This window comes from Arvicanthis niloticus, chromosome 11 (assembly GCF_011762505.2).
Source record: "Arvicanthis niloticus isolate mArvNil1 chromosome 11, mArvNil1.pat.X, whole genome shotgun sequence".
Classification (NCBI taxonomy): domain Eukaryota; kingdom Metazoa; phylum Chordata; class Mammalia; order Rodentia; family Muridae; genus Arvicanthis; species Arvicanthis niloticus.
The window spans coordinates 46081151-46108290 of record NC_047668.1 but is presented as its reverse complement, the minus strand read 5'-3'; the positions used below and the strand labels follow the sequence as shown (position 1 = coordinate 46108290).

Below are 27140 nucleotides of genomic sequence, written 5' to 3'. Positions count from 1 at the left end.
TGTTGAAAGGTAGAGATAAGGAAGGGATGAGGGATGCTAAGGACTGACTTAGCCTAAGGAGACTAGCTCAGCACAGTGTTCACACCTGGCAGCACTTACTCGAATGTGGTTCTTCCCCAGCCTTTCCCAGAGCTTATCAGTTTTGGGGTTCACAGGGACAACGACATGATGCACAGTATCTGGAACAGAATCTTCTCCTTTCAAATCGACCCACGTGGGAAAATGCATTATCTTCTCAGATAGTTTCTTTACATCAAAAGAATGCAGAGTAGCAGAGCAAACAATCACCTAGAGACAGGAAAACTCACATTCAGACCAACTTTTATAACAGTCAGCATGCCATCACACTAGTTTTTAAAAATTGCTTTGCTTTGAGACTCACACTAACAATAGATGATAAGAGAACACAGAATACTAGTCAGGGAACCTAAAGCACATCTAATCCCTGCCTCCATGTAGTAACTAACAGTGTGACACTGGCAGGCTGTCAGTCCTCACTGTCACACAGAAGCCATGCCATCTCTCTTTAGGATGTTTTGTTTTTTGTTGTAAGCCAAAGGCCAAAAATTGTTATTCATCCCCTTCTCTCAAAAGTCTCTCCCTTTCAAATGCTTCCTATGGAAGGATGAGACAAGGGCAATGTTTTCAGAAATAACTATTATGAAGGTGACTGACAGTTAATAGCCAATGCTACTTCCCCTTTGCACAAGAAACAGCAATGATATCCAGATTCTAAGCACCCAGAGCTGTGCAGAAAGAGCCACTGAGACTATCTTAGGGTTATCCGTAATGAGGGTAAGAAATCACCCTCACTTCTAAAAGGAGTCCCCCAACCAGGGGTTTCTCTGTGTAACAGAGTCCTGGCTGTCCTGAACTCACTTTGTAGACCAGCATGGCCTCAAACTCACAAAGTGCTGGGATTAAAGGTGTGCTGTGTGCCACCATGACCAGCCCTAAAAGCGGCTTTTAAGACTGTCAGCTGTGTGTGTATTTCAGTAACTAGATGATAACAAAGAAAATATACACAATGAATTTAATCATAACACCTTAAAGCAGAAGCCTTTGACCACACAACACTGAGTAACAACTGTCTACATGTATTTTTGAGCTATGTTAGTCATTTGATACCTGAAGTCTTTTCCCATCAGAAGTAATCTGAGGAATCTGGCTGTGCATTCTGTTAATAAAGTCAGAATAACCTTGAGAGAGAAGCCCATCCTGCAGAAAAGAGTTTTTCATTAGTATTAAAATTTTTTAATTTTCAAATTCAAAATACAAGATAAAAGAATTAACATATATACATACATATTCCTATATTTACAAAATTATTATAATCTGTTGGATAATTAAATATAAGTTAAAAATTCAACCTTAGGTTCCTTGAGACTAAAATATGAAAAAGTGTAATAAATAAACCCAAACCACACTCCAGTATTCTAACATGAATACAACAATTTATAACGCATGTCCTTAAGATACAGATTTCAATTTGAAAAATGAAAAAGTTCCTGTGTTGGGAAATTAACCCAACCATCTTTAGAATAATTTAAAAGAGTATCTCAAAAGCCTTAGACACACTTATGTCCTTCCAGATGGCTCACAGTGTGCATCTCTAGCATAAAAAAATTAATTTGTTGTATAAAAAATAATGTATGCAGCAAACTACCTGTGTCACTAGCTGGAGAGTAATTAAAGAAACCATGACATATCCATGTCCGGTGCAACAGATCATTAAACAGCCTTCAAAGTACAATCACGAATAGTAAGATGAAATATTTGAGATATAATTTTTTTTAAATTAAGGTTTGCCTAAATTCCTCAAAGTCTGATTTCAACTCTCTAAAATAATTCAGTGTCAGGACCCCTGCTGGATCCCTAAATTCAGATGCTCAAGTCCTTGGTGCAATGCTATACAAACGCTCCATCTACCAATCACGGCTTTGTGCAGTGTAAATGCTATGTAAATAGCAGTCACACTATATTATTTAGGACAAATAATAAAACTACATTGAACATATATTCAATCTAAATGAATTTTTTCAAATATTTTTGATTCAAGATTGACTTAATATGCAGATAAAAAAAGTCAACTATATGTGCATCAATAGTAAATGAAAATGTGTTTGCCTGTGATTTTTAGGTAGTGAGTTGTATTTTTTTTTTTCACTTTATAAATCTTAACATAAGCATCCCATCTAAAGAAAATATGAATGTATTTCAACCTACTGCTTCATCCAGGACCAGGAATCTAACTTGAGACAGGTTGAGCTTTCCAGTTGACACCAAATCATCTAATCTTCCTGGAGTACCGACGACAATATCAACCTGAAAAGCCATAAGCAACACAGAAGACAAACTAAAAAATTAACATAATTACTTTAAAACAGCAAAATGCCATTTTCTACTTCAAACAAACATGTGAATACTGAAATAGTGGCCGCCAATGCAAAGGATATTTAAAGTAATTACGGATAGATAATGCTGTATATCTTATTCTGACTTTGGCAACTGATTTGGGTTATCTTTAACTTTTAAACATCATCTAATATATAAAACTTGTATTTTATAAGAAAAAAAAGCCAGGTGAGTTTACATGAATTGTAGAATTAAACAGGAACTCTAACCCTAGCTCCACTATTATTACACTGTGGGATATCATCTAGCACACCAATTTTCTCGTTTCGAACAGAGGAATATCTTTATTTTACAAGACAGTTTTGATAATTCAGAGAAGACACACAGAACCCTGGATACCTGGTATGCTGAGTACTCACTGTACTTGATTGTATTTTAATAGTAACTACTTAGACTGGCCAGAAAATTATTGTAGTATTTGTCAGATACTCATAGTGAATAAATATAACACTAAATGTCTTTCAGGTTTCATTTCCTATGACTACTAAAGCAAACACAACTATTATTACTCCTATTTTTAAATCAGCAGATTAAAGTGTAGACTTAAACTAAAATCATAGCATTTAGATATAGCACTAGTAAGTACCCACACTGAGACTACACATAAAAAGAGGTCTATGAGGTTAGAAAGCTGGTTCAAGTTAAGAGCACTTGTTGCATCTGCAGAGCACTTGGGTTTGGTTTCCAGTGTCCATGTAGCAGCCCACCTCTATCCATAACTCCAGTTCCAGAGGACAGAATGCCCACTTCTGACTTCCACATATGCTAGCCATGTACATAGTACACATACATACATAGAAGTAAAGCATTTTATACAAATAAAATAAATCTAAAAAATAAAACATTTGAGGGTCAAATTGAAGTGATAGAAAATTTAACTTCATATCATAAAAAGTTTCAAGTACAAAATTCATATACTTTGCATTCTCCCACAGGCCTTGGAGCCAAGTCTACAGAGCAAGTTGATGAGGAACAACTTTCAGTCTTTACAGTCAAGTTCTACATGTAACCTTTTCATCCTCTGGCCAGCTATGAAATATTCGACACATACCCAGTTCCTAATATGTACAAACAGCTCCTAATATGTACAAATATGTAAAATCATGTTTTAATACATTGTAGGGTTCTGGTGACTAAGAAAATGTATGCACGGATTGCAGCAGTATAGCACCTACAAGGACGGACACAAAGAATCCAAGCAAGAAAGCCCCACAGACATCTTCTTATGTTTAAACTCAGGGAGGGAGATTGATTACTATAGACTTCAAGCTACAGAATACCTGTGAAATGTGAAAGGAAAACCTGTTCGGTGAAGTAAGACTCTACTACATATGCAGGGACAAAATTCCACTCTGACCTGTGTGCAACATTGCTTTGGTTTCCAATTCTAACCAGGTAAGTTTCCTCCTTCCTGAGTGGCAGGAGGCAAAGGGCTGTGAAGACAGATCTAGGTGATCCCAGGTTTGAGAAGAGCTGCTAGACAAGCTTGTGAAGTATTTATGTGCCACGCATAGCAGCATATGGTATATAATGCAGTACCCTTGGAAGTTACAAGCTAAAAAACTCTATTCTCTTCCTCCAAAGCTACCCTGGACTCCAGCATGAGCAGCATGATGGCTGACCTAAGAGATGTAGAGATGGCAATGGACAATATAGGGTGGAAACATACACAAAGAAAGCACAGGCGCGCCTTTAAGAACAGAACACAACAAAGTACTGTCAAGAAAACAATTAAATAATACTGCCTTTCCTTTGCCATTGACTTCAGTGAACATCCTGTATATGTTGCACATGTGTGTGCACATGCTTAGGAGACCAGAGACTGTCTCTATCTGTTTGGTACAGATGGAAATGGAAGAAACCTGACTTAGTATAAAATGGTCTATATTTCACAATTAAATATGGAAAGGAAATAAGAGGGATTTGTAAAAAGTTCAATATATATATATATTTACATGTATATATAATATATATAATACATACATAATAATAATAATATACATACGTTATATACATACACACACTATATATATATGTATATGTATATGTATATATGCATATGTGAAATCCCAAATAGCAGGGCCAAGAGTATCCTGGTTTGGTCCTACACACTGTACATCTAAGCAGTCTGTAAGATTTCTCTTACATATGTCTGAGCTCAGAGACTGTCTCAGTATTACTCATCATTTCCAAGTGCTGCAGAGACTACTTTCTCCAAAATCTACTTTAGTAGATTTAGTAGCATTGGTTTGTTTTTTAGTCAAAAATATAAGCATGCATGATCAAAAAGACTAGAAGAAAATTCTCAAAAAGCCAAAGGGTAAACAACTCAGAATTTCAGATGAAGAATTTTAAAAGAACTACTATTCTCTAACCCTGGTTACAGAGGAGGTGTGCCTATACAGCATCTTCCAGCAAATATACTCCTCTGGTTTGGTGCAAACTTTACCCCCCTTTGATTTTTATTAGCAAAACAGAATTTATTCTCAAGTTAAAAATACAACTTACCCCATTATCCAGAACAGAGAGCTGATCCCGAGCTGCAACACCACCAATTATGAGAAGCTCCCTGCAATCAATGGCAGAATGATAATGGAGAAAGATTAAAGTCTGTTCTACAGTTTGATGTATACCACTCTTTTTTTTTTTTTTTTTTTTTTTTTTTGGTTTTTCGAGACAGGGTTTCTCTGTGTAGTCCTGGCTGTCCTGGAACTCACTCTGTAGACCAGGCTAGCCTTGAACTCAGAAATCCGCCTGCCTCTGCCTCCCGAGTGCTGGGATTAAAGGCGTGTGCCACCACCGCCCGGCTATACCACTCTTTTCATGTGGAATAAGTCACTAAGAAAAGCCACAAAACAGTGAGTACACAGAAGGTGGGAAGCAGAGTACTTCACCTCCACAGCCAGAAATGGTACTGAGGTGAGTGCAAGCTCACAGTGAGGAAAAACATCAGTCCTCATCTACTCAGCCCACTCCACCATAGCTAAAATCTGCATTCTACCTTTTAAAATACATTGGTTTCTAGTATAAAAAATATTTCTAGATGACTGGGTGGAAATCAGAACCAAAAAGTAGTCTTCAGGAAGGATAACCAGAAAATGAAGATAAAATTTTATTTAGTGTTATTCATAGCTCATTAAAGAGAAAAAAGTGATCTTGTTAAAAAATAAAAAGGTAAGATTTATTTTATGTGCATGAGTGTTTTGCCTACACACATAATATATGTGCATTACATACATGTCTGCTGCCTACGGAAGGGTATTTCAGATCTACTGGAACTGGAGTTACAGATGGTTGTGAGGTAAGGGATTACTTATATTAAATACCAATTAGCAAGCCATAATTTCACCAGACGCTGCAATATTACAATTACAACATAAAGAGAAATTAAGATTATGGAAGCAGGGCTTAGAACAGAAAATACAGGAAATTATAGAGCAGCATGAACATCAGAAAGAGAAGCTTATAACTTGGCAACAAAGCTTAGAGGAAACAGTAGAATTAAAGACATAAGAAATTATAGATCAGAATAAGAGACAGAAAGATGAAAATGAAGGTGGGAGACAGGAGCTTGAAAAGATGCTAGAACAGAGGATGCAGCAGCTCACAGATCAGACTGAGCAGCAGAAAGAAAATAATGAGGAATGGAAGCAAGAATTAGAGAATAACCTTGTGAACTTAAACAATCAAAATAAAATGGACAGCAAACTATCAGAATTACAATATAAGGAAAAATTCAAAATGTTGAGGCAGAACCTTGAACAGAGACTAAAAGAACTCAAGGAACAGGAAGAGCGACAAAAGGAGAGCTATGACGCGTGGACACAAACCTTAAGGGAAGAATTTAAATTTTCAGTTAAGGAAAATACTCAGGTAGAGACAGAAGAAACTAGAGAAAATCAATCAAAGGTTATTAGAAAACACACTTTAGTCTATCTGGTTAATGTACAACAAAGACCTCCAGATATTGTTTATCCACAGGGTTATGAGGAATTTGAATGGCAACCTGTGGATGTGTTAGATCTGAGAAAATTTAAGGAAAGTGTCACTAATTTTGGAATGCACTTGTCATTTGTAAAACAAATTCTGACTTCCTGGGCTATTAAAAATAGAATAATCCCCCAAGACTGGAAAGATATCGCAAGGGCAATATTAGAACCTGCCGCAAATTTACAATGGGTTGCATGGTGGAGAGATGAGGTGAGGTAGATAGCATGACAAAATAGAGCTAGGGGAAGTGAGATTTCCATAGACCAACTGCTTGGTGAAGGTCGCTTTGCTGAAATAGAGGTGCAGGCTGTATATGATGAAGAAACTCTGGCATTGTGTAGACTGTCAGCCTTAAAGGCCTGGGACAAAGTTGCAGAATCCGGGAAGAGACTTGAACCATTTACTCAAGTCATACATGGTCCAAAAGAAACCTTCCCTGACTTTTTACAAAGGCTAACCTCAGCTGTCGAAAGGAGTGTATCAGATTCAGTAGCAAGAAAGGCAATAATTGAGTCTTTAGCCTTTGAAAATGCAACTGCTGAATGAATGCAAGGAAGTAATCAGACCACTGAGGGCAAGGTCAGCATCAATAGATGAGTGGATTAGATACACAGCTGATGTTGGATCTCACTCAGCTGATATGATGGTAATAGGAAAAGCTGCCACTAGACTCTTAGAGATGACCCAAAATTTCAAATGTTTTAATTGTGGTGAATGGGGTCATCTCAGAAATGACTGCAGGAAAAATCAAAGTAATACAAAATGGGGGCCTAGGCCTTCTGGATTATGTCAAAGATGTGGCAAAGGCCGACATCTGACTAGGGAATGTAGAGCAACAATAGACAAATGGGGCAATAACCTGCCAAAAAACTTCCAGGGGGACCTTTCGCAGGCCCCAATGCCAGGCAGGGAGAGTTCTCTTCCTCAGGACAGTTAAATGTCACTGCTTCAAAAACAGATGATCTGAGAACAGATAAGGCTGAGGAAAGTTTTACAGACAATTCAGGCCTCGCAGGGAGCCAAAAGCAAATATTTTGGCAAACTTCTATAGAGGATCAAAGACCAAAACAGAATACTAGTGAATAATACTGAGATTGAAGGAATGGTTGACACTGGAGCAGATGTCACCGTTATCTCTCCAAATTCTTGGCCTGAAAGTTGGCCACTTCAAGAAGTAGACATCCAGTTTCAAGGACTTGGGACTTTATCCAAAATAAAACAAAGCATCAGATGGCTTAAATGTATAGGGCCAGAAGGTCAGGTAGGAAAACTGAGGCCATACATGGCTGATATAGCCATTAACTTATGGGGAAGAGATCTATTACAACAGTGGAAAACCCAAATTAATATCCCCTCAGTGTGAGTGTCTAGTCATGAAACCCATCAGGCTCCTAATAAAAATTTAAAAGTAGTTAGGAAATGTTATCAAAAGCAGTCACAGACTGTCCAAGCTGTCCATAAACAAGATATGGCAGAGGCTGACAATTTAGCTCTACCCCAAAGAGCCATTGCTGTCAAGACACCAACAGCCTTATCACTAAGGTGGTTGTCTGATCAACCCATTTGGATTGAGCAGTGTTCTATGACAAAAAAAAAATTACAGGTATTAGAACAACTAGTCCAGGAGCAGCTGGAGGCTCAGCATATAGAAGAGTCTACCAGTCCTTGGAATTCTCCAGTATTTGTCATTAAAAAGAAATCTGGCAAATGGAGGATGTTGATAGATCTCAGAGCAATTAATAAGATTATTCAGCCTATGGGTTCTTTGCAGCCTGGTATCCCATCGCCTTCCTTGTTGACTAAGGATTGGCCCATCATAGTGATTGATCTGAAAGATTGTTTCTTCATGATTCTTCTACATGAATGCGATAGGGAAAGGTTTGCTTTCTCAGTATCTACCTTCAATAGAGGTCGCCCAGTAAAAAGATATCATTGGAAAGTCTTACCACAAGGAATGGTAAATAGCCCTACCTTGTGTCAATACTTTGTACAACAGCCACTGGAGATGATTCGCAAACAATTTCCCAAATCCATCATTTATCATTATATGGATAATATTTTGTTGGCTGATCCAGATATTAATATTGTGGAAAGAATGTTTGATGAAGTAAAGAAAACCTTGCCTTGCTGGGGATTGCAAATAGCCCCCGAAAAAATACAAAGAGGGGATTCCATTAATTATCTAGGGTATAAAATAAGTCTACAAAGGGTTAAGCCACAAAAGGTACAAATCAGAAGAAACCAGTTAAGGACCCTTAATGATTTTCAGAAGCTCCTTGGAGATATCAACTGGCTGCAGCCAGCAATTGGCTTGGCCACTCAAGAGCTAAGTAATTTATTTCAAACCTTAAAAGGTGATAAAGATTTAAATAGCCCAAGGAAACTGACACCTGAGGCTGAGAAGGAGTTAGCCTTGGTAGAAAGAAAATTGAAGGATACACATCTAGATCGTATTGATCCAAAGATAGCCTGCATCTTAGTTATCTTACCTTCTACTCATTCTCCTACAGGAATTCTAATGCAGAGAGAAGATTATATCTTAGAATGGATATTTTTAGCACATAAACAGAGTAAGAAGTTAAAAACCTACATTGAGAAGGTCTCTGAATTGATACTAAAGGGAAAAATGAGACTTTGACAATTAGTTGGAATGGACCCGGCTGAAATTATTGTACCTTTTACTAATGCAGAAATTGCCTTGTTATGGGCACAAGACGAACATTGGCAAAGAGCGTGCAGTAACTTCTTGGGAGAGACTAACAACAGATACCCTAAAAGCAAGCGGCTTCAGTTCATAAAAAGAACCAATTGGATTATCCCTTGTATATTAAAGGGAACTCCGATACCTGGAGCCCCTACATTTTACACTGATGCTAGTAAATCAGGAAAGGCAGGATATAAATCAGAAGACATAAGTAAGGTGGCTGAGAGTCCCTATAAGTCAGTTCAAAAATCTGAATTATATGCAATAATCATGGTGTTGTGAGATTTTCAAGAGCCCCTTAATATAGTAACTGACTCTCAATATGCAGAAAGGGTTGTTTTACACATAGAGACTGCTGAACTTATTCAAGATGGTTCTGAATTGACCTCACTATTTATTCAATTACAACAAATTATCAGAAATAGGAGTAACCCACTATATATAACACACATAAGATCCCATACAGGTCTGCCAGTCCCTCTAGCACAAGGTAATAATGAAATCGACCAGCTATTGATAGGAAGCATGCTATAGGCTTCAGAATTCCATAAAAAAACACTATGTTAACAGCAAAGTTTTAAAGAAAGAGTTCTCTATTACTTGGCAACAAGCCAAGGAAATTGTGAGGCAGTGCGCTACTTGCTCATTATATAACCAAACTCCCTTGCCTATAGGAACTAACCCTAAGGGTACCCAAAGAAATGACATTTGGCAAATGGATGTCTTTCATTTTACAGAGTTTGGTAAACTGAAATATGTGCACCATACTATAGACACGTATTCAGGATTTCAATGGTCAACTGCCTTGGCATTAGAAAAGGCTGATTCTGTAATTACACATTTGTTAGAAGTCATGGCCATTATGGGAATACCCATACAAATTAAAACAGACAATGGTCTGACATATATCTCTAATAAGATGAAGAAGTTTTTTACATATTATAATATAAAACATGTTACAGGCATATCACACAACCCTATGGGACAAGCAATTGTGGAGAGATCTAATCGAACTCTAAAAGAGATGCTTAATAGGCAAAAGGGATCAATAAGAACTCCCAAAGATAGATTACATAGTGCTTTATTAACCTTAAATTTTTTGAATGCTAATGAACAAAGCACCACAGCCGCTGAGAGACATTGGATGGTGGAAAAAACTATTGAACTAAATCAACCTGTTTATATTAAGGATATTCTGATGTCAGAATGGAAAGTGGGAAATGTGTTACGCTGGGGGAGAGGTTATGCCTATGTTTCCACAGAAAAAGAAAAGCTGTGGGTTCCTTCCAAGTTGATAAAATCAGACATGACAAAGGGAGACCCCCTGAAGACCTCGTCGACACAGAAGAAAAGGGAGACTAACACAACCAACCAAATAGGTGATGTATATATGGTGTTGTTTATGTCTCTTTGTTGTTCCAGAGTTGTTTATGACAGCTCTGGAACTGGCTGGGGCTAAAATGTCTATACAAAGCCAAGAACATTTAATTGGGTACTAATTTCTCATGACTTAATACATGCCATCCTTTATGAGGGCATGTATACAAAGTTATATTATAGTTTGATTAAGTGATCAAACTAACCTGAAAAAGGGCAGTTGCCTTTCTTTATTGATCTTCATTGACCAAGCTGTGTGCCCTGCATGCTCCATGTGAATGTCTTTATAAAACTACCTGCTGCTTTTAAGTTTTATATGTTACAGGATGAAAGAAGAGAAAGACAGCCCTAGCAAGATTCATACTCGGGGATGCTGAGTCTCCAGGACCCTCTAATCCAGCTTTGTGCTTGATTCTACAGCAACTACATCGAAGCTGCTTCTTTTAAAGACTTACTTCCAGAACTTTTCCAGAACAGCTAGACTGCCTGTCTAGCCTTTCTGACTGTCACAGTCATGGTGTCAGCTAAGCAATGAACTTTCTCAGCATATAGTGACTTCAAGGCAAATGATGCCAGCCAGCTCTCCTTTGACTAAGCCAATTTTCCTATTTCCCTTTGGGCCCCCAGATGGGAATTCTTTGCCCCAATTCAACTGGAAGCAGACAAAAGGAGATCATTGTCCCAGTTCCTTATGTTGGGGTGGATGGTTCTGGTTACTTTAGAAATAATACATGTGTTGTCATTTAAAGAATACTTTACAAATGTAGCTTTGGACAGGGAGGGAACTAGAGAGCTTAACCTCAGGGATTTCTACCTTTCCTGTCCTCTTCTCTATCCTTTCTTCTTAGGTAAAAGGGAGGGAAGAAAGGGGGAGACATAGTAATATCATAGAAATAGACAAATAGGGTTAGGTTAGTGAATTTACTCTTAAGTGAAACATTATATAGGTATAACTTACATTGGTAGAAATCTTTATGATTGTTACAAGGTTGAAGTTATAATCTCTTATATTGGTATAGAATTTATTTTGTACAAATTTAGGGTTTTCACTGGTGTGAGTTTCTTATTGATATAAAAGTGGGATTAATATTTTTATTCTCATATAGGCATTGTGCCCGTATAACTCATTTAGAAATACAAGGCTTAGACCCAGTCCTTTTTAAACATTTTTTTTTAAACTGTTTTGAGATGGTTGGCTTGTGAGTCAGGGGCCTATAGCAAATGCATGGCTCAGAGCTTACCACTAGGATGTTTTCTAGATTTTAATTAGAAATAGTGGAAAGGAATTAACAGACAACAGTTCAGATTGCTTTACATAGATAGTTGGTCTTCAAAAACGTCAGAAGTCCACAGAATTGATGTTACAAGCATTCCTGTATAAACATTCATTTTATTGGAGACCTGTCTGCTCCTGACAGCTTCCCTGTCTTGGATTCTAAGAAGAAATGGAGAATCTTTGGAGTTACTCCAGTTGTGGTGAGACAGCCACTAGGCAAGAATTGCCTCTTTTCATCTACAGACGAAATACTGTGCAGAAAAAAGACACACTTGCAGAATAGTCGACTGATTATATCTGCCAAGACAGAGTAATCAGCCCTTAGTAATTCTGCATCACTAAGGTCTGTCAGATGATTCTGGGCCAGAAGGCTGAAGATTTGATGCTCCAACGTTCTGTAGAGACTGTCCAGGTGTTCAGCAGTCTCTATAAATTGGCTAAGTTTTAGAAGCTATGCTTAATGCTTCCCATAATTTCAGTTAACCCAGTCATTCTGGATTTCTGACAGGGTTGAAAACCTATAGTCTCACAGCCAATCCTGGCTATTTACTTTGAGAGAAAAGATCTGAGTGGATGTTTTTCAGCTGACATTCATTCTGAAGACAGGACATAAGCCAGGTTCAGAACTAAGTCTTTTAGTTGAGAGAGATGGCAGAGGTTCTATTTAGTTAACAAAAATGATGGACTGGGTATTAGGTCTATCTTGTACATTAACAATTATAACATGGTAATACAGTTTGTGTTCAATTTATATCTGAGAGAAAAGAGTCTTTTAATTGGACAGAAAGGGGGAAGTGTTGTGGAGAGCCCCAGCCTTTTGTTTTCATGGTATTTCCACTCCTGGGAGGGGCTGCAGAGGAAGAGTGAATCTTGTGAACCTTCTGTCCAATTGAATTTGTAAAATAAAGGCTAGAGCCAGTGATTGGGCAGTAGAAGGGGAGGTGGAGAAAAAGGCTTAGGGGAGGAGTCAGAAGAGGAAGTTGCTGGGAGAGAGGCTACGTGAGAGAGGCTACATAGGACGGAGAGCCAGAGCCGTTGGAGCCTTCCTTCCTTGGTGGAAGGAGAAGAACATGGCTTAGAAAACCGCAGGTTTTAAGGGATCTCATAGCTGGGGAATAGAGTAGTACAATGGTAAATCTGCCCAATCCAAGGCTTGCAGTTTATAATCATAAATATTGAGTTGTGTTTTCCTTGACTGGACGTGTTTGGGTCAGTGATTTACCACAACACTTCAACAGTAAACTGGTTTTTTTTTTAATCATCCATTTCCCCTTGCAGCCTTTGTCTACAGTTCACTAGGTTTTATAGATAATGATAGTAATGAATCCCATCACACAGGCATTTTGTCTGTTTCCAAAACTACTACTCTGAAGATCTCAGACTCTCATACTAAGCAGGGACTCTGTCATCCACTCCTTAGGAGCTTCCTTTTTCTCATGCTCAAGTCACTTCTCCCTCTTCCACACTATCCCACAATTCCATAATGAATTCTGTAAAAGGGGGGGGTAACTGTCATTGCTGGAGCCCAGTCTAGATTCCAAGCCTAGGCTTTACAACACAGGGTATTTAGTATCTGGCCAATGAGTAACATACATTAATCCATTCAAAACAATTAAAGATTATTTTACATACTGTAATTTGTAACTAAGTCAGTTTGCTTAACTTCTAAGTGAGATCACTATTAACACCAGAACCTCAAAGTTTCTCGTTTTAAGAAGGTGGCAACAGTCACGTAATATTGTAAATATACTAAACGCCACCTAAATGTACATTTCCAAGCAGTTAACTTTATTGCCCAAATTGCTCCAAAAAAAAAAAAATAATTAAAAACAAAGTAACAAAAATCAAGCTTCAAATCCACAAAATAGTCTCCATATAGAATCTGACTCTCCACAAATTAAAAGTGATTCCTAGCTGAATGTGGTAGCTCACACCTGTAATCTCAGTACTTAGGAGGCTGGAAGATGATGAATTTAAGGCCAGTAAAATCCTATCTCACAAAAGAAATAAAGTAACAGAGAAAGTCTACTCAGAACTCATAGTCTCCCACCATGGAACTCCCAAGAGGGAGAGAATCAACCCTGTGGAAGTCTTATAGTTAACTCTCAGGTTAGGGTAACCAACACCCTACACAGAGCTGCACATTTTACAGACAGTGAAGAGAAGAAATTAATTTAACGCTGAATGAAATCAACCTCTGTCCAAAGAGAAGAAGCTAGAATGGAAACACTGCCACTACAAAGTTAGCGTTTTATGTGGTATACCAACTCTCTGTTTCTTTCTATTACATTCTTCCAGAACCCTTTAAACTTAAAGACAACAAACATTTGAGCATAGAAAGAAGGCTTACCGTAATTTAGGATTATCGATATACTTCTTAAACTGCTTGACGTTGTTCAAGGTTTGTTCAGCTAACTCTCTGGAAGGTTCCACAATGAGAGCTTTTGGAGCATTAGGGAGAAATTTTGTTTGTGACACCTGTGCATTACCTTAGGAAAGCAGAAAAGATTGCAGGTCATGGAAAACACACCCGAAAATGTTGTAAAACACAAATGCGAAATGTCCCACTATCAAATTTTAAGTAATTGTAAAATACAGAAGATAATCTAACAAAATAAGTTGGGATTTTTTTAAAGACTAGTTGGGATGAGTATAATTGATTGATACAGTTGTAAAAACAATCCGTTTCCTTTGTGACAAGCCAAAAAAAAAAAAAAAAAAAAAAAAAAAGTTCTTCAACTGGGTAAACAATAGCAGGCAATAATATAGAAAATGGTATGAGCCTTCAAGTCAAGCTTTGAATTGGATCTAAATTCAGTTCTACTTGGTATTTGCTCTGCAACCGTGGCCAGGTTACTTCAAATCTTTATTGTAGTGAGAATTCTGGAATTTTGGTTTCTTTAAAAAACCAAATATTATATTATAAAATGTGCAAAGAAATATTATAAAATGTACTTTCATTTTAATCCCAAGTGTAGGAATGTGGGGCTGCTTCGGACTGTCCTCAGTGGCCATGATCTGCTTTGTGCTCTAGCAGAGGCTTGGTTTTACCAGCTGCAGATAATTTCTGTGATTGTGTAGCAGTTAGGATTTTGGGAACTTTTTAGAGGACATATAAATGCGAGTGCCCCAAGGGCAGGGTGGGTGGCTGTTAGTCATCGAGGAACTTAATCCAGGGAACTCTCCTTCCCCGTATCCTCCTTTTTCTCATATCTAGTGTGAGGGAGAGAAACCAGGGTGGGGGTATAATGAGTGGAAAAAAGAAGACCCCACAAGTAGCAAAGTCCAGGTACACTTTATTCCTCAGGCCCCTGTAAAATATGAAGAGTTCTCCCTCAGGGTGCTGTGTGAAGACTAAACACTCCATGGAAAGCACTTAGCATGCTGCTACGGCATTTCACAAGCACAGGATCCAAGCATATCACTGACATCAAGACTGAGATAGTTTAAGTGCCTTAATAGACACAAAAACAGTTCATCAATTAAGTGTTCAAACTGAAGTTCATTAATCTATTAAACAATGAGATTGATTAAACCAGAGCAGGAGGCAAACGGGACTCACTAAGAGAAATCCTATGCACTAGGTTCTCTCCAGGCCCTATTCCAGAAACCCCTACCCTCTCTGCTGCAATAAATACCTGTGTGCTGCGATTTGACGATGTAACTATCTGGGGCCTTGGTAAGAGCAACAAAACCATCTTTTGGTGGAAACTTAAATTCTTCTTCACCAAAGTTAAATTTCAATTCAGCATTCTAGCATCGAATAAAAGAAAACAAAAATTTAACCTAATGGCATACTGCCCAGTAAAATGAAAATAATGAAAAATCAAACAGTTTAGATTACAGCAAAACTTCTAATTACCTTCAAAACACAGGCAGGGAAGAGGGCTTGGTTTTTTATATGTGCTGGTATTTCAAATGCCAGACCAAGATCCTTTCCTTTAAAACAAATAAATAAACAAAATCAGAGAAATTAAAATGAAGATTTTTCACATACACAACAAAATCCTCCAACCTGCCTTATTTTCTCACTCTCTCTTCCTTAAGGAACCCATGGATGAAGTGGGCTACCTAGAGCCAACCTAGTCAGTCTGACTTCACTAACGGCTCCCTCCTCCTGTCTACATGTCTCATTACTTCCCTATCGGCAAAACCTCTGCCTCTAGAGACCTCATGGCTCACACTCCCACATTACAGACACAGAGCATCCTCCCTTGATCGACAGCTCCATCCACTTAAGTTGCATTTTCCCTCTCACTAATGAAGTACAATCCTCGTTTCATTTTTAGGACATCCTTCCTTCTCCGCATCTGGTGGTCTACAGGTCTGACTCATGCTCACCCACCGCCTTGTCCTACCAAAAGAGCCATCAGATACCAAATCCTGTAGTAATACGCCACTTCTGCTTTCTTGACAATCCCTTCAGCAGTACTGGTACAAACTGACTTCTCCTTCCTCTGGGACACACTGTCTTCCCTTGGGTAGCCAGAGTCCATGCACCCCGTTATTTCCTTCTCTTTCTTCTCTCCCTAGTTAGGTGGATTTTAGCCATAGGAAAGCTGACCTCGGATCTTTATTATTATTTATGTACCCTTACTCCATAGGTGATTTCAACCCACTTCCTATCTCCTAGTGTTTTCAACACAACTGGCCCGAGGCTGTGAAAGAGACATGTCACTACTTGGCTTAGAACCCCAGAGTATTTCCACCTTACCCAGAATAAAAAGTAAAGAAAGCTGGTACTACAGCCTAACTCATTGAACTAACACTTCAGTCCCTCCCTCCAGCTCAGGGCCCATGACATGTGTATCTCCTCACTATTACTAAGGCAGTGCAGACACTTCCATCCCGAACCTTTACTTTGGTCTTCCCTCTGCCTGAAATGCTCTTCAGTTCTCAGCACAAGCCCACCATGACTTTGTTCTAAATGTCTTCTCTTCAGCAGAGCCTTCTCTCAGCACCCTTTGGAAAGCAAATATCCCAGAGCAGTTCACTCTGTGCCTTGCTTTCCCTTTCCTTCCCACGTTTTATTTGTAAATACTGTATGACTGCCTCTCCTCACCAGAATGAAAGCACCAGAGCTAACCTCTGCCTACTTCATCTCCTCTTGTGGTTTCATCACTTACTAGTGTACACGGCACAGAGAAAATCCACAACAAATAGCCACTGAAATGAAAGGCAGCTGGATAGGGGAAGAGGACTGAGAATTTAAAAACAAGTCACAGATTTCTTTGTTGTTGATAAGATCCAGAGAGCTTACCATTCTTAGAGAACTTCACATGCCCTTTATCAATATCTAAGTAACATCCAATGGTATCATGCATAGTGAATTCCTAAAAACCCAGAAAGTGAAATGTCATTAACAGAAAGTGAGAGTAGAAATGAAGTTAACAAGCCACAGACAGCAGAATCAAAAGTTGACACTGGTATTTCAAAAGAACTTCTCTAAAGGTACACAGGTATCAAAAATGACTATCACAGATGGGCACAGTGGCTAACTCCTGTAATCCCCAGCACTGGGGAGGCTGAGGCAGAAGGATCACCAGGCACCTAGTTTACAGAGTAAGATCTTGCCTTAAGAAATACACCATCAAAAATTTATGAGAGCATACATCATGTCTAATAATAGATATATCTGAAAGGCTTCTCAGAATCAACATGATACTAAGGATTACTGCTATGGATTTAGGCTCTGAGTAACTATATTTAATGTCTTCATAATTAAAACTAAAAAAAAAAAAAAAAAAAAAAGAATAACACAGATGTAAGATCCAAAATGAGACTGAAGAAAGAAAATCTAATGTACTTTGGAGGGGCTAATAAAAATGTACTACTATTTATGTTTTTTTTTTTTAAGTCCAAATCAGAACTATCTTTGGAAAATACTTGTCTTTAAGAAGCACTTCCACATTAAACAAACAGCATCATAGCTTACCTCTCCATAATTATCAAATTGTTTATTATGAGATTTCTTTCCTGTTCCACCGAAGCCAAATCCAAACTTGTCAGTACCTAGATTTTAAAAGTAATTTACCAAAGGTTTGAGCTTAATGAAAAGAATTGCAGTGTGGGAGACTGCATGAAATAAGGCTCCCTATGGTTCCGAGGTCTGCAGTTTCTGGGCATTGTCAACCTATGCCACATACGCAATAGCATGGACACAAGTGACACTGCCTCACTCTTGACTTTGGTCACTAACAAACTCAATAATTTGAAGCATCTATGCATTAGTGTATGTTTCAAGCATGCTAATTTTAGCCTGATCTTCATCCATAATCTTATAGTCCCTATGTGGTAGTTTGAATAGGAATGGCCCCCATAGACTCATGTGTCTGAATGCTTGGTCCATATAGAGTGGCACTATTAGAAGGTATGGTCTAGTTAAAGTAGGTGTGGCCTTGGAGAAAGTATGTCACTGTGGGTGAGGGCTTTAAGGTCTCCTATGCTTAAGCTACACCAAAGAAGGACACAGGCTCCTTCTGCTGCCTGCAGATCAAGATATGCAACTTTCAGCTCCTTCTCCAGCACTATGCTTGCCTACATGCTCCTATGTTTCCCTCTATGAGGATAATGGATGAAATATGATACTGCAAGCCCGTCCCAATTAAATGTTTTCATTATATGGATTGCAATAGTCAGCTAGGAGGTGATGGTCCACCACTTTAATCCCAGAACTCTGGAAGCAGAAGCAAGCAGGTCTCAGTGAGTTCGAGGCCAGCCTGATATACAGAGCAAGTTCTAGGACAGTATACAGAGACACCTTGTCTTGGGGTCATGGTGTCTCTTCGTAGCAATAAAACCCAAGCATCTTGATTTTACATTGTCAGATCATGGGATGAAGGTGCTAACGGGGGCAAGCAGTAACTCATTTCAAGTCTTTTCTGGAACCAGGTAAGGTACAGATAAATGCTTTTTGTGTCCATAAAATTAAATTACAGTAAAGTCTACTAGTTTGTCTCCCAAATAATATGCTAACACCCTATAAATATAAAGCAGTTCAGTTATTTTAGAAACACTTACCTAGGTCTAAGGAAGCCTGCATGGTAGACCACCCAACTCTGCATAGACCTTGGTCATGACAGGACACCTCATAGTAGTGTTTCCCTGTAAAGGTAAAGTTCCATGAAATTTACACAAATTGCATACTCATGACTCATGTTCCAACTTCCCACTGTTTCTAAGTTACATTTGTATGTGACAGAAGACCTGTGGATCTTTCTGTGTCATTAAGACTGTTCAGGTCTTTGCTTTAAAGCTCCTGTGGGGAATCCATAGTGACAGTTTTAACATGTAGACAGCCATGAGCACTGGCCAAGTACCTTTCAGCAGTCCTCTGGTCGCTCTGCATCCATGCCACTCCTTCACTTCTCTGCTCTGACAACACAGACCATCTGACCCGATTGCTGCAATGGAGAACAAGCATACAGAAACGGACATCAGTACAGGTTTACAAACCATCCTTCATGAAATGAAAGCCATTCAGTCTCACTAATAATGTCGTTATTGTTAGACTGCTCCAGGGCAGCAGTTCTTCCTCTTTATCCCTACATCTCCTTGGCTATGCTGGCAACCAGGGTCTATGCTGTCACCATTAGGGCAAGAATTCACACCAACAAATCCAGGAAAGACGAGCACAGACCCTAGAGGATTTTGCATGAATAACAGCCTCATGGCCCACATATACTGGTCTAGAAGGCCATGCTCCAGTGCTGTGAAACAAGGGAACTAAGGGGCCTAATCATCACACTTTGCTGGACTATTTCAGGAGAAGCAAACAAATAACCAGTGTGTGCTGCCGGCTAGTATTGGGGCTCTAAGTGATGAGGTTTTACATTACACACCAGTCAGACAGATGCTTACGTAAAGAAAGATTGAGCTTTTGTCTATACTGGAAAGAAATTGTATATTCTGCCCCATTCATGTTTCAAAGTCATATTCAGTACCTGGTCAAAAAGAAACTCATAAAATACCTCTTCACCAAACATCCTAGCTCATTTTTCAAAAATGTAAGTTCTCACTCACGTGATAACGAATAACATAAAACTTTGTAAAAGGTTCTCTAGGGAGCTGCCAACACTTGGGAAATACTGAGGCAGGAGAAACAAGACTTTAAGAAGGGGATCAAGAGAAGAAAGTAGATGGATGCATGTAATTAGAACACAATGTCTGCACACATGGAACTCCCACAGTGAATCCTACTAGCTTACACAATTAATGTGTTAATTAAAATAATAAAACAGTAACAAAAATGAACATTCTATCTTTTCTTTTCTAATTTCTATGTCTTCTATTTGGGTTAGTTTTTCTTCCATTAAATTATGCATGCTAAATTATACATATACATCTACACTTAAATTTTTACATATTATATACGCACAAACACATGTAGACAACTTAAATCTCAAGTACATGTTAAATTTATTTCTAGTTATTATATATAGAAGCCAATTTTTTGTTGCTCCAGATGGATCACCAATGGTGCCAGAGTCTTTTACTGAATAAATCTTCCTTTTCTCTACTGAAATAGTTTGTATGTGCACATTAGCTTGTCATATACACTAGGAATTATTTCTACTGTCTATTTTGAGTTAAGCACTACACTGTTTATCTTCAGTAACTATATTCAAATCTCTGTTAATTAAATCATATACAACATTTTTTCATATTTTCCTTGGTATTTGTATGCATTTTTTTAAGTTTCTGCGTTATCAATGAATAGATCCAATTATTATGCACTTACCAAAAGCAGACCCTCTATCATATGGGTTCATTTGCCACTTGTTGAGCACTAAACAAATTAATATAAAAAAAGTGAGATGTAGCCATATGCAATGTACAGCTCTATAGAAACAGAAGATTGTATTTTATATCTTAATTCCTTTGATTTGACAAGATTTTGCAAATTATTTATAATATACTCATATATAAAGTTGTTTTTATTAAAGGCAAAAGTAAACCTGAAAATCGAAAGGTGTCAATGGTAGGTACTGGCCCACTTGGGAGTAAGACCTAACTCCCTCCCTGCTTCAGAGCACTTTGTATATAGGACACTGATCTTTGTCACTGATAAAGTTTAGGGAACTAAGCAACTTGACTTTTAACATAGGGAAATAAATGACCTCATCACCCAGCCCTCCAGATGAAATTCTCAAGTCATATTTTTATTTCTCTTCCTATTTTTTTATGATTGGCACTTTTCCTTTTCTAAAATGCCTTAATAGTCCATGAAAAATAAAAACCTTACAGTAACTACAGGCATTTTAGCCCATCTTCCTGCCCAAGCCAGAAATCCTTTCTAGATCATACCTGATGAAGAGCTATCTACCAAGTTTAAATATTATGAAGAATGAAGAACATGTTCCGTAGGATTCTCCCTTCTAAACATCAGCGAAGCCTTGGGTTAAGAGACCTGCAGGCTATGTGTAAGCTGTGTCCTGCTCCCCACATTTCTTTGGTCATCAGCTGACCCTATTCTTCCTGTTTATCAGTCTAGATGTCTGTTTTCTCATCAGATATGATTTTTAGAGCCATCCTACTTCTCCTTAGCTATCTCAGAAGCATTCTTTTCCAGTATCCTTTCTCATAAATGATGGCATACAGCTATCAAAAGTTCCAACGCTATTTTAAACTAGGCCAACAGTATTAATAATTACATTCATTTCCATCACACAACCCATTTTCTAAGCTAGTCTATCCCGTGTCATGCTTACTTTCATATAGAAAAAAAAAGTTGATACAGCAAGTTCACACAACTGAAACCTGCTATTTTATTTCAATTCTGCTTTGTAACGGAAAACTTGTTATTTCAAAATATATAATACATTTTGATAAAAGTGTAGCAGAAACAAAGATGATGAATAAAATTTAGAAACTAAGTTAGAAAAAAACTTAAAGATAAAGAATAAACGTGAGATAATTCATAATAATGGTTATTATGAATTATTAGGATCAAAACCCAATAAACAGACAGACCTCCATGTAAGGAAGACAAATACCACTTTTGCACAATGTACCAATTCATCCTTACAGTTATGAATGGTGAAGAAAGGCACAAAAACACCTAAAGGTATACTCTATCATTTTTTTTCTCAATAGCATTATTTGTATTTTAGGGTGGACAGTTCAATAATTCTAATGTCACTTGTTTTCCCTGTTTTAGAACACAATGTTGCAATGTTGTGCTGAGTAAATGGGCAATAAAATGCATATCCCCAAACTCGAACTTGCAAACCAAGACAATGACTAATTTATAAAAAGAAAGTATCAATATAAATATTACCCGAAGCACCGGTTTTAATAGTTGTTTTCCCTTTCTTTCCTTCTTGTTGGTCTTTCAGAGTTTCATACACTATCTGGATAACTGGAATACTAAATGCCTGTCAAAGGAACATTCCTGTGTTAGTCATCAGAGACTGATAGTAGTTAGTACAAGGCTAAGGCCATGCATGCACATTATAAATTATCCAGTTCATTTACTAAACCTAAATAATAATCAGATAATCCAGAGTCGACAGACAGATGGCAGCTGTAGGCATGGAATGTAAACAATGAGGACCTTCAAAATGAAAAAAAAAAAAAAAAAAACAGTCTGTGAAAGCCAACAGGGAGGAAGCCTGCAAAAATACTCCTCTGTGGCCTCTGCATCAGCTCCTGCCTCCAGGATTCCACTTGTTTGTGTTTTTGCATTGGCTTCCCTCAGTGGTCAGTGAGTTAGGATATGTAAGTCTTTCCTTTTCCTCCCCAAGTTATTTTTGGTCATGATATTTCATATATTACAATGATAACCCTAACTAAGACAATGGTAAACCTCCATTTCTTACATATTAGAGGAGATTGTTTTAATTATTTCAAAATAAAAACTACTGTTCAAATATACTTTACAATTTAGATTTTAATGAAATTTAAATGTATTACTTACACCAGTTTTTCCACTTCCTGTTTCTGCAGCCTGAATAGGAGGGAAATTAACTATAGTTCAAATTGTGAATTAACAAGATCAAAGTCAGTATAATGCCATGTAGAGATCTTGTAACACTTGACTAGCTAACTCTATTTCAAGTGCCAAGATAACTCACACTGCCCCAGTCAACTTTGATTCTTATCTATCTCATCAGCTCTCCCAATTCAGGAACCATGTGTCTTCCTCTTTTCTTTCCCATTACTACTACCCAATTGAAGCCCTCATCGTTTTAATCTTAAGAGTATCTAATTCTACAGATCTATACTACAATTTGCTATATAATTGGTAGTCACAAAACCATAATTCTAACTGATACCTATTTCTTAACCTTCCATACCCACCACTGCCAACAAATGCACAAACTAATTTGAGAAAGAATTCAACGGGATTCAATGTATATTTCTCACTGTACCACAAGTTATTCCACCATTCCAAGTCTACAAACTTTATGCTACCACCCACCATTTTCCTGCAGTAAAAACCAAAAAGTCATTCCAAGCCTATTCCCACAGCTTCTATGGAACACACTGACCATAGCACACGTGTTAGCAAAGCTAATGAATGAGTAAAATGAATCTGTTAAGACATTTCCATTCTTACGTGTCTCACACAGCTCCAGACGTGTTTCCCCCCAACCACCTTATTAAATGCACACATACCATAAGTACATCACCTCCTCCTAGGATCAATGGGATAGATTCTGCCTGGATATCAGTTGGTAGACTAAAAGAATCACATGTGAAGAATTGTAGTTAGTCAAAAATAGAAAACCATCTAGTCTACTTAAGTCATGCTAAAGCAACCTAAAACAAACTGTATGTGGCCAACCATTTTTTTCCAGCTAGAAATAAAAGTTCAATGGAAACATTCTCTAATCTAAAAAATCACCATGAATTGAATTTCATATCGTAAGCTAGAAATATATTTGATAAAAATTACTGTTCACATAGGAAAGATATTTGTCACAATTGCACTTGAGTTCTTTATACTTACAGCCAATCCATCTCCTCCACAGCTTGTGCAATCTCGGGCATAACACCCATTTCTGGGGAAAAAAAAGTCATTTTAATAATCAAACTCATACTCTCTTAAAGCTGCTTCCATAGAACTGGTGAAAAGCTTTGAAGTTTGGCTTTTATACTGTAACTTTGTACTGCTGAAGTGTTGAGTTTTGGAGACAGATTTAAGTTCACTCCAAGCTTTTGTTTAGAGAAGACCTTGGGACAAAACAATATATGTTTTCTTTACAGAAAATGGGACTTGCCACACCTACCTGTGGGGGTATAGGGAAAGGGGAGGTAATGCAGTGACACTGCTGCTACAGTGTCATGAGCACATGGTAGCCACCACTGCTCATTTAGCTCTTAAAGAAGAGAGTAAAAATCTGACAGCTGGGCTCCTAGACCGGCATCCCCACTGTTTCTCTGGGTAATAATATAGCAGTTCTGTGTCAAGGCTAGTCCAAGACCATCTATCTCTACACCCTCTAGAATCTAAGGAAAACAAACAGCCCACAGTTAATGGCAGCCATAATCAAAATGTTGCTAATAAAGTACTGTATGTCTCAGACTATTTGTTTTTCAATTTCCTTACTAGAGAGATATGACAACTTTAAGGTAACAAACATGCTATTTACCCTTAGCTGACTATTATGAAGCATATTTAAGGACCAAAGCTTCACACTGTACTCTATAACTACACCCAAATATTATGTTTCAATAAAAAACTAAAACAGTTTAAATAAATTAGAAACTTCCAAATAAAGTAACTATGTAACTTTTGGCCATGTGCTTCAGAATTGATTACTATCTCAACCTTGATATTGGGCTCTTTTTTGCTAAGCTCATACACCCTCTCAGCCATCTCTCACTGCATAGCCCAAGGGCTGTGAAAAGAAGAATTTGTTTCTTTAAGGATGAGAAATAGTTTTTATTTTAACATTAAAAACAAATTCTAGTTAACTGGGGGTGGGGGGGGGGGGGAGGCAGGGTGTGTGTGTTCATGCCAGTACAGAAAACCTGAACAATGGAAATTGTCAGGTGAAGATCTGCTATGTCCTTTTGGTTTCTTTTCTTTCTCTCCCTCTTCCCCCCACTCCTTGTGCTAGGGCTCTCGTTCTCCCCCCCCCCACCCCCCTCTTGGTTTGAGACAGGATTTTCCCTGCTGTCCTGGAATTTAATCTGTAGACCAGGCTGGCCTGCCTCTGCTTCTTGAGTCCTGGGATTAAAGGCATAGCCACACTGTTTACTTAAATAATTTTCCATAAAGGTCAGTCATAAATGGATAGTGTAGGCAGTTCCTGAGTGTTTTGTCATTTTATCATTCAAGTGAAATCAGTTATAGATACTAAACCTTCCCTTCCACAGATAAACTAATTAAGCCATAAAGATGAACAATAAGATTTACTTGCCTAACAACTATGCCTGTTAAGAGTCTAGTTATGTTGTCTGCTAGAATGAAAACTACTGGAAAAAAGGGGAGCAATGGGCCAGGTTCAGTGGCACTTGCCACCAAGCCTGAAGACCCACCAAGTCCCTGGCCCCACAAGGTGGGAGAGGACCAACTCCAGCAAGGTGACCTGACCTCTGCTTGGAAAGACCCATTCCCCTGACATGAAAACATAAATAAAAATGTAAAAAAAGAAAAGAAAAGAAAAGAAAAGAAGTGATGGTCTTAAATATGCTGCACACAGAATATTGTGAGCTGCTTATAAGACTGTTACAAACAGCAACTATGGATTGCCTGGCAAATTTTAGGCTATATCCTACAGGTTCCCGGTCATGTGCTAGGTATATTTTCTACAGAAAACTTGTCTTTCACAGTTTAACAGTTAAACTTTTGAAGGGGAAACAGATACATGCTCAAATTCTTTTACTGTTGTTCACATCAGAATACTGTCTTGTCCTTAAATTTGTGCATTTCTCCCCAAAATTTGTGCCTATAAAACAATGACCTACAACCTCCTGACAGATCTCGGATCTAAAATTGTGTTAAGTGAGAGAATTCCTCTTAGAAGTGACTTTAACAGAAATGTTTTCCCCTGTAGGCTGAGATTTGGAATTCCTGGTATTCTTACAGGAGAAAAGGAAACAGCCAACAATAGTATAATATTGTCCTTTAAATAGGTTAATAACATGAAAAAATATTATGTCTAATTTGATCTGTTCATTTATGAATGTGTGCACATGTATATGTATATATGTATGTACATATACACATACATACCTATGTGCATATATATTGAGGGGGGTAATGATCTTTAGTATATTCAAGGCTGGTTGGAATTTTCCAAATTGTGGGTGCGTAAAGAGGTTAACTGAGAGAACAAGAAATATTATCTGGTGGGTTCAGTACCCCATCCCAAATCCTGCTTGGTATCACAAAGCAAGTAACTAATTCTCAGAATTATAGTTAGTCCGTGAGGAAAAAAAATATTTTTCTTTAGCTTTGATATTCAGTGTTAACTCTCTAAGTATACAACTTAATGAAGGACGATAATTTTTACTATAGGTGGCTTTATTTATTTATTTATTTATTTATGGGAAGGCCTGGAGGGGACAAATCCAAACAGGACTATATCATCTTTGCCCCAAATGTCCCCTTCCCCCACGCGCAGCGGCTGCTCATCCTGGCCAGGACCAGAGACAGAGAAGGGTTCTCAAATAGTCACTGCCACGTCAAAGAGGCAGTAGACCGGACAAAGCGAGCGCAGACGCCACAGGACTTGGCAGGTGAGTGTGTACGGCGGGAAAGCCGAAGGCAGAAAGGTGGGAAAAGCTGCTTAGCGAAAATTCCCAGGCAGCGCCCGCGGGAAAAAGACCGGCCTGAATCGGCCGTCCCTGCCCCACAGCGCAGGTCCCCAGAGGGCGACAGCTTTCCAGTCTCCCTCCACCCCACCGACCCCACTGCCACAACAGCACACTCCACCCGCTCTCCGTGGATCGAGGCGAGTCGCTCGTAACCCTTCAGCTTCCCACAACGCACCGGAGAAGGCCGCCATCTTCCCGCACTCCTCTGCTGCCGGGCCGGGTCGATCCCTCCTTCCAGACACGCCGGGGCCACGGCGGCGCGCGCTTCCGGCCCGTGCCCTTTGGTGTTCCGATTCCGGGAGGGAAGACAGACCCAGGAGAAAGGTTCCGAGGACGAAAAGACCCCTCTAGGTTGTTCACTCAGTGTCAGTGGACTTTGCTTTCCCTAATAGCCAGGCCTGGTCATTATTAGCCATCTTCAGAGTTGTGATGTACCCAGAGGAAGTCTGTGCTACTGAGATCATTTTTCCCCGATGAGGAAGCTTCAATTCTCAAACAATGGACCAGGCTGTCCCAATAGTAAAATTGTGTCCTCTGACTTCAGTCTCACAAGGATGAACAGAGCAGTTTGGTAATGACTTAAGAATACACTGAATTCATTGCCCAGCC

At 38.5% G+C, this 27140-nt stretch overlaps 1 protein-coding gene across 1 annotated transcript in view; it reads right to left on the bottom strand.

Moving 5' to 3' along the window:
- The window catches only part of Ddx1 (DEAD-box helicase 1), a 34577-nt gene extending 7736 nt beyond the window's left edge, over window positions 1-26841 (bottom strand). Inside the window, exons 1-17 of the mRNA XM_034514171.2 lie at window positions 26707-26841; window positions 23716-23767; window positions 23382-23445; window positions 22681-22710; window positions 22042-22138; window positions 20503-20550; window positions 19082-19165; window positions 18783-18866; window positions 17698-17774; window positions 17023-17095; window positions 15625-15701; window positions 15401-15515; window positions 14113-14251; window positions 4924-4984; window positions 2227-2325; window positions 1129-1218; window positions 100-288 (exon numbers count right to left, since the gene is read on the bottom strand). Coding sequence (XP_034370062.1) covers window positions 100-288; window positions 1129-1218; window positions 2227-2325; window positions 4924-4984; window positions 14113-14251; window positions 15401-15515; window positions 15625-15701; window positions 17023-17095; window positions 17698-17774; window positions 18783-18866; window positions 19082-19165; window positions 20503-20550; window positions 22042-22138; window positions 22681-22710; window positions 23382-23445; window positions 23716-23767; window positions 26707-26722 — 1395 coding nt within the window. The 5' untranslated portion in view covers window positions 26723-26841. The remainder of the gene's footprint in view (window positions 1-99; window positions 289-1128; window positions 1219-2226; window positions 2326-4923; window positions 4985-14112; window positions 14252-15400; window positions 15516-15624; window positions 15702-17022; window positions 17096-17697; window positions 17775-18782; window positions 18867-19081; window positions 19166-20502; window positions 20551-22041; window positions 22139-22680; window positions 22711-23381; window positions 23446-23715; window positions 23768-26706) is intronic.
- Between the last annotated feature and the right edge of the window lie 299 nt (window positions 26842-27140).